The following is a 10,000-nucleotide window of genomic DNA, read 5'->3' as shown; positions in this document are numbered from 1 at the left end:
TATCTAGATAACTTCAGGATTAACTCTGGTTTTCTCTTGTCCAGGTAACATCAGGATTAACTCTGGTTTTCTCTTATCCAGATAACTTCAGGATTAACTCTGGGTTTCTGTACTACGACTCTCGCTCACTTCTCACCAGGATAAATCACCATGGTAACTGACACTGAAAGTCTAACCTGCTCCGGAGCAGGTTATGTTCTGGATAAGAGGTCAGAGCTCCGCCTCCTGACCAATCAGATCTCTTGGGAAATGCCCCGCCCATTCTTAAATGATGGTGATTGGTGGGCAGGTTCAGCTCTGAGCTGCAGCAGAGAGGAGAGGAGAAATTAATCTAGAACAATCTTTAGACTTAATAAAATAAATCCTGGTCTCTGAGGCTCTGAAGGAGGTTCTGGTTCTGGTTCTTGACTTGTTCCAGGTCTGTTTGGCTCCATGAGGGTTAATCTGGAATAATGAGGTTCATGATCACACCTGACAGAACTGCAGAACCATGAATCTATGGAAGCAGAACTCCTCCTGTCGTCATGGTGATGAATTAATATTCCAACAGTAAACACAAGAGAACCTCCGCCTCAGAACCAGTGATGGAGAACCTAAAGTAAAAGAAGAGCAGTGAGGAAGTTCTGCCTGGAACCGTTCTGCTGGAATAAAGTGGAACTGAGTGATCACAGTGCTGTTCCTTTATATCACTGATCCATTAATCTGCTCTAATCTCACCAAGTCAGGAAGGTTCTGGTTCTGGCTGCAGCAGCAGTGTTGCTTTGAGCTGCTGGACGGGTTGGAATTCTTCATAATCTCAGAGATTAACTGCTCCTTCAGTAATCTGGAAACTGCTCTGCAGGGTTTCTCTGTGTGTGATTGGTCAGACGCTGCAAGCTCCGCCCCTTTCATGTGAACACTCACACCTGGTCTGGGTAGAACTAGTGAGTTGATAACCTGCTTGGTAGTACTGGTGATCAGGTTCCTAGTACAGGCCTCTGTTTACTTTCTTTTTTTTAGTTTTCTCTCTCTTTTCTACTTGTTTTCTCTCCGTTTGCCGTCTCCTGGGCTCTGCTGCTGCTCCTTCACGCTCTCTGATGATATCTACATTTTGTCGTCCTCCTTTTCTTTTGTGGCTCTGTCCTCTGTGACTCGTCCTTTCTACCCTTTTTGTGGGTATTAAAGGAACGGAAAAAACAAAAGCAGTGGAAATAAGAGATGCCCGCGGCTGCAGGGCGACCCGGAGATGCAACACAAAGCTTCATGCGAGCCGTTGTGTCCAGGTTATTTTGGTAGAGGTACACAATACGTATCTGAGAGCCGCTTCCCCACAGTCTGAAGAGGTTTTTTCTACATCGACTTCCAGATCAGGTTTTTCTGCAAATTCTCAATGTAAAAATACAAATAAATGTCCTTAAAAATCAAACAATAATTGACCTATTTACCTCATTTAAACACTTTTAGTCATTTCTGTTTTTGACTTTCACTGTGCAGATGAACAATGTTTGCATTTGAAAGCTTCCCTGCTTCAATCAATTCATCGTATTTCATGCAAATTCTAATTATGGTTAAAAAACCAGAGTGTTTTTCTGAAAATGTGATGAAATAACAAAACATGGTCACAGTTGAACAAAAGGTTAAACAGCACAGGAGCACAGATATTGTAGTAAACCCTCTTTTCTCCACTTCATACCTCTAGAAAAGCTGTGAACTCTGAACTTCTTTCTTTCTCAGGGACAATTTCAGCTAAAATCAGCCCAGAGTGGCTTTGAATTTACTATGTCTGTGTATTTCCCTTTAACAGCACAAAACAACCACAACTGATTAATAAAAAAAGTCTGAAACATACAAAATGGCCGTCCAATGTCTCAAAATAACCTAATAACATATCAACTTCGTCACCCCTCCATACTACTGCTCTGCAACCTGCGGCTCCTTTGTAGTGGTTCTCTGAAGCTTTCGCAAAATTATACATGATTAATTTTATTTAATAATTTCAATAAATATTATTTTTATTCTATTTACATGCCAGTGTCATTTTCAAAATCACTTTCATCTCTTGGCTTAACAGGGCTTTGAAAAAAGGCACAACGTCTAAAAAGGGAACTCTCGCTAAGAACAAAACAAGTTTTAAAAGGAAAAAGACTTTAAAAATATGGGTGGAGGAACCATATAGCTTATTAAGGAGCCAAAATAAAATATTGAAAATATCTCAAAATAAAGTAAAATAATTTACAAAAACAGCTGAAAATGAAATGTTTACCATCATGACTTGTAATTTGAAACTTCAAAAAAGCAACAACACAATTATTTTGCATCTATCACACCAATATATGAAACTTCAGCTGCGTCAGCCGCATTTTAAATGTAAAATGTGTTCTGAGGATCCAGTTGAATTTGATTGAGTGGAAAGTCACAACAGTGGGTCTTTTGGATCATGAAGATTGCAGAACCCGGGTCCATTTATCACAAAAACCAACGTGGCCTGCCATGAGAACTCCATCGTTTTCAGTGTTTCTGCTGTTACTGTGTAAATGCAAAACTTTTCTGAAACAAAAATGTGAAAACGATGTAACGAGTGAAGAAAATGGGCTTAAAATACATCAAAACTAGTTACAACAGGACCTTAGAATGTTTCATGTCCTTTCAATGGAGGGTTAGGGTTAGGGTTAGGGTTAGGGTTAGGGTTAGGGTTAGGGTTAACAAAGTGACCAGTCTCTTTCCATTGTCCACTCACAAAATCAGCTTCTTTTTAAATCCAGCAGCAGAATCTCTGCAGCCTCTCCAGATTTTCTCTAACGATGCAGTAAAACAGCAGATTCCTGTTCCCATCGCGACATGATGGCCATTCTGAAAAGATTTGCCCTGCCGGCTAACCCCGCCCCTTCCTTCTGGCTCTCTTCCTGGCAGCTGCGAGTTTTCAAGCTGGCTCGCTCGTGGCCGACCCTCAACACACTCATCAAGATCATCGGGAACTCCATGGGCGCCCTGGGAAACCTGACGCTCGTCCTCGCCATCATCGTCTTCATCTTTGCCGTGGTGGGCATGCAGCTGTTCGGGAAGAACTACCAGGTGAGAGGTGTCTGCCGCTCTCGGGTTAGGGTTAGGGACAGGGTTCAGGTCAGGTGTCAGGGTTAGGGTTAGGGTTAGGGTCAGGTTTCGGGTTAGGCATCAGGGTTAGGGTTAGGCGTCAGGGTTAGGGTCAGGCGTCAGGGTTAGGGTTAGGGTCAGGCATTAGGGTTAGGGTCAGGGTTAGGTTCAGGGTTAGGGTCAGGTGTCAGGGTTATGATTAGGGTCAGGTGTCAGGGTTAGGGTCAGGTGTCAGGGTTAGGGTTAGGGTCAGGCGTTAGGGTTAGGGTCAGGGTTAGGTTCAGGGTTAGGGTAAGGTGTCAGGGTTATGATTAGGGTCAGGTGTCAGGGTTAGGGTCAGGTGTCAGGGTTAGGGTTAGGGTTAGGGTCAGGTTTCGGGTTAGGCATCAGGGTTAGGGTTAGGCGTCAGGGTTAGGGTTAGGGTCAGGCATTAGGGTTAGGGTCAGGGTTAGGTTCAGGGTTAGGGTCAGGTGTCAGGGTTAGGGTTAGGGTCAGGCGTTAGGGTTAGGGTCAGGCGTCAGGGTTAGGGTTAGGGTCAGGCGTTAGGGTTAGGGTCAGGGTTAGGTTCAGGGTTAGGGTAAGGTGTCAGGGTTATGATTAGGGTCAGGTGTCAGGGTTAGGGTCAGGTGTCAGGGTTAGGGTTAGGGTTAGGGTTAGGGTCAGGTTTCGGGTTAGGCATCAGGGTTAGGGTTAGGCGTCAGGGTTAGGGTCAGGCGTCAGGGTTAGGGTTAGGGTCAGGCGTTAGGGTTAGGGTCAGGGTTAGGTTCAGGGTTAGGGTCAGGTGTCAGGGTTATGATTAGGGTCAGGTGTCAGGGTTAGGGTCAGGTGTCAGGGTTAGGGTCAGGTGTCAGGTTTAGGGTTAGGGTCAGGGTTAGGGTCAGGGTTAGGGTCAGGTGTCAGGGTTATGATTAGGGTCAGGTGTCAGGGTTAGGGTCAGGTGTCAGGTGTCAGGTTTAGGGTTAGGGTGAGGGTTAGGGTCAGGTGTCAGGGTTATGATTAGGGTCAGGTGTCAGGGTTAGGGTCAGGTGTCAGGGTTAGGGTCAGGCGTCAGGGTTAGGGTTAGGCGTCAGGGTTAGGGTCAGGCATTAGGGTTAGGGTCAGGGTTAGGCGTCAGGGTTAGGCGTCAGGGTTAGGGTCAGGGTTAGGGTCAGGGTTAGGGTCAGGGTTAGGGTCAGGTGTCAGGGTTAGGGTCAGGCGTTAGGGTTAGGTTCAGGGTTAGGGTCAGGTGTCAGGGTTATGATTAGGGTTAGGCGTCAGGGTTAGGGTTAGGGTCAGGCGTTAGGGTTAGCGTCAGGGTTAGGGTCAGGCGTCAGGGTTAGAGTCAGGGTTAGGGTCAGGTGTCAGGTTTAGGGTCAGGGTTAGGGTCAGGTGTCAGGTTTAGGGTTAGGGTCAGGTGTTAGGGCTAGGGTTAGGTGTCAGGGTTAGGGTCAGTGTTAGGGTCAGGTGTCAGGGTTAGGGTTAGGGTTAGGGTTAGGAACAAGTCAGGATAGGGTTAGGGTTAGGAACAAGTCAGGATAGGGTTAGGGTTAGGGTTAGGGTTAGGAACAAGTCAGGATAGGGTTAGGGTTAGGAACAAGTCAGGATCGCCACCTGGGATCTGATAACCTCAAATGCAGGTTAAGACCAGGTCTGAACGGGCCTCTTTCTGTGTTCACATCTCTTCCTGCTGCCCCCTGCAGGACTGTGTGTGTAAGATCTCCAAGGACTGCGTCCTCCCTCGCTGGCACATGAAGGACTTCTTCCACTCCTTCCTCATCGTCTTCAGGGTTCTGTGCGGCGAGTGGATCGAGACCATGTGGGACTGCATGGAGGTTGCCGGCCAGCCGCTTTGCCTCCTTGTCTTCATGCTGGTCATGGTCATCGGGAACCTAGTGGTGAGTAATATGGAGGATATGGAGGATTGTGTTGAGACTTTGGAGAAGCATTCAGCCTTCCAGAACCGTTACACGACAGTGCTGTGGCGTCAGTGTGCACTGTGGGGGGAGTATGAGCTTCATACGCTTCACTAGAAGTTCAGTTTCTTTGTTCTTGCCGTTTTCTTTTTACGGATGGTACTGGTGATTCCAGTGGTTTCTTTAAAATATGGGGGATCGTTGGGACTATGATGGACTGCTTGACAGGCTAGGAGTGACTTTTGTGTTTCCTCCAGCAGTATTAAACATCACGGGTAGTAGGCAGGTCCTTTGGACCTGTGACAGGGGTTGGACATCCCTACCACCACGAGTCTCCACTGCCACTAAGACAGTGGATCATTTAGGGCTTGCCTGCCTAAGGCACTGGACACCAGCGGAGTCAGCAGAGGAAACCAAAATGGTTCAATGGAGAGAAGGCAGCTACAGCAACGTGCGGTGGAGCGTCTCGAGCTGAGGCACATAGGACAACTTGGTCTTCCACTGCAGTCGTTTCCACCACCAGTCGTCTTGGTCTGGTCTTGCCACTGGACATTGCTGGTCTCAGACTAGAGAGTGAGGGCGACATTGCGCAACTCGTCTTCACTTTAAACAAAGTCACCACACAAGTCACCAATCATCCTTCATAAGATAAGATAAGACAAGAGATCCTTTATTGATCTCACATGTGGAGAAATGTGCAGTGGTACAGCAGGATAGTAAAGAGAAAGAAGTACACAGCAGGAACTGAAACAAAGCAGATACAAATACAATATAGTCAAAAATATACACACGGTGCCTATAAGTGTGGACATGTACAGGATATGGGGGTGGAGGTATTTTACATAGTAAATATGTTCTTATAGATTATTTTAGTTATAGCACCACTTCTTGCCCAGTTGCAGTGGAGTGATATTGTCCGGTGGTGGTGTGCAGTGGTCTCCTGGGAGCAGGCTTGGTTGTAGAGTCTGACTGCAGCAGGGAGGAAGGATGAATAGATGGTCCCTCGTCGATTCGATGGACAAACAACACACCATTGAACATCAAGGTGTGAGAGCTCTCTGCCTGACATGCCGCCTTACTAGTGAGGCCATTAGCTTCTCTGTTCAGACTAGTTCACACTGTGGGGGGAGTCGGCTATCTAATAGTCGTAACTGTTTTAGTTCTTTCTGAATTGTTGTCTTACAAATTTGTTGTTTCCTTTTTTGGGGGGTTGGTTACGATGAATCTTTTGAAATATTGAGGATAGTGTTTGGACTGTGGAGAGACTTTTAGCATGCTCGAACTGTTTCAATATAGTGCTGTTAGTTCAGTGTGCACTGTGGGGGAGTCTGATGCAGACGCTTCACTAGATGTTCTGTTTCTTTAGTATCACTGTTTACTTTTTATGGCTGGTACCGATGTTTAGTGTTGTTTCTTCAAAATATGGGGGATTGTTGGGACTATGGAGGACTGCTTGACATGTTAGGAGGGACTTTTTGTTTGTCACTCAAAAACTCCAGGACTCGGAACACTTTGTGGATGATGCGATAATTAGACTAATATCTGCTGATGAGGTTAGTTTGCACTGTGGGGGGAGTCTGCAGGGGGAACTGCTGTCATCTTTTCTGAACACTGACTTGTGCACAGTCATCGACTTGGTGGTGTCTCCCTCAAGTACAACACATGTAATCTTTCTCTCTCACACACACACACACACACACACACACACACACACACACACACACACACACACACACACACACACACACACACACACACACACACACACACACACACACACACACACACACACACACACACACACACACACACACACACACAGAGTGGTGCTCTGAGACTAAAAGGAGGCGGGAAAAGATTTTCTTTCCTCTGATAACTATCTGTCATCTCATCTTACACCCCCCATCCACACACACACACACACACACACACACACACACACACACACACACACACACACACACACACACACACACACACACACACACACACACACACACACACACACACACACACACACACACACACACACACACACACACATTTACAGCTCTAAACACATCAATCAATCCATCAGTGAGTCTGTGTGTCCTAATCAGAGGGACTGAGAGCAGACGGGAGGCGGTAACCTGAGAGGAGAAAGTCTCCTTATCTGATGGTCAAACACACACACACACACGCGCACACACGCACGCAGGCACACACATACACGCATGCACATACACGCATACACACACGCGCACACACACACACACACACACACACACACAATACAGTGGAAAAATAGCTGTAATGTCTCCAATAATAACTTCTTATAATATTTTATCGAAAACAGACATTTTTAATTTATTTTGGCTTTTCCTCTCACTCCGTTTGAGGATTAAATCACTCTGAAACCAGTTTAGCTGTATTTAGGTGTGAAACCAGTCTAAACCAGAGGACAATACTATGATTTGTGATTTCAGGGTTAACCCTGGTTTTCTGTCCTGTGATGCTGCTTGACGTCTTACTGGGATAAATCCCCATGGTAACTTAAGCTGAACCTGTAACCCTAACCCTAACCCTAACCCTAACCCTAACCCTAACCCTAACCAGGATAAGAGATCAACCAGGACTGTAGGACAACTCGTCCACAAAACTGAAATCCCAGACCACTCATCCATGGACAGCACCCTTGGAGGACAATTCGTCCACGGATAAGATTTCAGAATTTTTTGGACCAAATAAATCCTGTACAATGTAGTTTTAAATATTATTTCTAATTGATATTTCATATATTTTTCATACATGACGCCCCTCCCGAAACTTTGGCAATGCCGTGTGCACAGTCCAGCTCGCTAACGACTATCAGTCCTATTATAATGATGTTTATCATGTAACGTCGCTCCTGCCTGAGCCCCGCAGCCTGTTAGCATGTCGGAAGGCGCTCTTACATGATGCACCTGAACACACCACTCAAAGCTGTCAGCTACGAAGCAGCGTTTTATCTCTTCAGCTGCAGAGCCTATTTGTTTTCACAATACATTTCTGAAAACCGTATTTCTGAGGACGGGGTCTGAGCCAGTGCACGACGCGCCCCTGTTGAGTTTGGGCTCTTTTCTGTCAAATATACTTAATAATCCTTACAAATGTGTCAAATATACTTTGAAATTCATTCCTTCAAATCAATAATGCTGAAAAAAGGTGTGAAACTGGTTTATAACCAGGTGTGAAACTGTGTTTATAACCAGGTGTGACACTGGTTTATAACCAGGTGTGACACTGGTTTATAACCAGGTGTGACACTGGTTTATAACCAGGTGTGACACTGTGTTTATAACCAGGTGTGAAACTGGTTTATAACCAGGTGTGACACTGGTTTATAACTAGGTGTGACACTGGTTTATAACCAGGTGTGACACTGGTTTATAACCTGGTGTGACACTGTGTTAATAACCTGGTGTGACACTGTGTTAATAACCAGGTGTGACACTGGTTTATAACTAGGTGTGACACTGGTTTATAACCTGGTGTGACACTGTGTTTATAACCAGGTGTGAAACTAGTTTAGTTTGGTCTAATGAGTAAAGGTTTAATTAAACATCTCCATTTTTGGACCTAGCCCATCCTACTGTACAGGATGTTTTTAAACGCGCCACCACATGGCCACACATGGTATTACAATCTGAACTAACATCTGAGTTAACTGAAAAATATGACATGAAACAGTTAGAAGCAGCTGAAAATCCTGTCCCAACTTGTCCTGTTGTCGTCATTTCACTTTAAAACACTGTGGTTCAATCAATGTAGAGAGATTAAATCGGGAACTATTTAAATTATTTTTTTTTTTTTAGTGTTTTCCAGTCTGCGTCTGTCTGCATCTCTGTTCCTTACCGTCTCCTGTCGACGGTCTGTCCATTACCGATGTCTGACGTTGTCGGGGAGACACTTCACATCACAGCAGCTCCATTCCAAACACAAACACTATAAAACTTTCAATAAAATAACATTTATTTTTTACAGTGTAGATAACGATGACAGGAAGAGGCTCTTTATTTAGTCTCCTCCTTTTTTATTGGGGCCATTACTGTCTGTCTGTCTGTCTGTGTGTGTGTGTGTGTGTGTGTGTGTGTGTGTGTGTGTGTGTGTGTGTGTGTGTGTGTGTGTGTGTGTGTGTGTGTGTGTGTGTGAGTGCGTGCGTGAGCGTGCGTGAGCGTGCGTGCGTGTGTGAGCGTGCGTGCGTGCGTGTGTGAGCGTGCGTGTGTGAGCGTGCGTGCGTGTGTGAGCGTGCGTGCGTGTGTGAGCGTGCGTGCGGGCGGGCGTGTGTGAGCGTGCGTGCGGGCGGGCGTGTGTGAGCGTGCGTGCGGGCGGGCGTGTGTGAGCGTGCGTGCGTGTGTGAGCGTGCGTGCGGGCGTGCGTGTTGGAGAAAGACAGGTTAATGAAGGAAAATGTGAAGTGAGAGGAAGAAAAAGGGAACAAATGTGAAAGAAAGAAAGACAGAACGAAAGTGTGAGACAGATGAGCGGAGGGATGAAATGTAGAAGAGGGAGAGAAGAGAAGACCAAACATGAGGAGGAGGAGGAGGAGGAGGAGGAGAAACCTCTGAGGAGGGTGTGAAGGTCAGATGGAGAGATGGAGGGATGAACGACAAGAATTCAACTAAATTTTTTCTTCAACGTGTCAGGGCGCCGTGAACACTGCGACCAGGGAGGAGGCGGGACTTGGTTACCATGACAACCGACCTCTGACACTGAACAACACACATATGGACATGGATACAAACTGACACAACTTGTGTGTGCGTGTGTGTGTGTGCGTGCGTGTGTGCGTGCGTGCGTGCGTGCGTGCGTGCGTGCGTGCGTGCGTGCGTGCGTGCGTGCGTGCGTGCGTGTGTGTGTGTGTGTGTGTGTGTGTCTGTGTGTGTGTGTGTGTCTGTGTGTGTGTGTGTGTGTCTTTGATAAGCAGCCTTGCTTTCAGTGGTAACGCAGATAAAGGCAGAGGTGGGGAATTACTCCTTATCTCATGTATACACACGAGTGTGTTACTGTGTGTGTGTGTGC

General features: G+C 46.2%; 1 protein-coding gene across 1 annotated transcript in view; it reads left to right on the top strand.

The window, feature by feature from the left end:
- LOC308125732 (sodium channel protein type 3 subunit alpha-like) overlaps positions 1 to 10,000 on the top strand; it is a gene marked incomplete at its 5' end in the record, with an annotated part of 157,261 nt that overhangs the window by 82,677 nt on the left and 64,584 nt on the right. Inside the window, 2 exons of the mRNA XM_080489691.1 lie at positions 2,890 to 3,051; positions 4,749 to 4,943. Of these exons, the coding sequence (XP_080345817.1) occupies positions 2,890 to 3,051; positions 4,749 to 4,943 (357 nt within the window). The remainder of the gene's footprint in view (positions 1 to 2,889; positions 3,052 to 4,748; positions 4,944 to 10,000) is intronic.

This window comes from Lipophrys pholis, assembly GCF_963383615.2.
Source record: "Lipophrys pholis genome assembly, chromosome: 20".
In the NCBI taxonomy this organism is placed as follows: domain Eukaryota; kingdom Metazoa; phylum Chordata; class Actinopteri; order Blenniiformes; family Blenniidae; genus Lipophrys; species Lipophrys pholis.
Note: the sequence above shows the minus strand (reverse complement) of the source record. Positions and strands in the feature narration are given on the sequence as shown.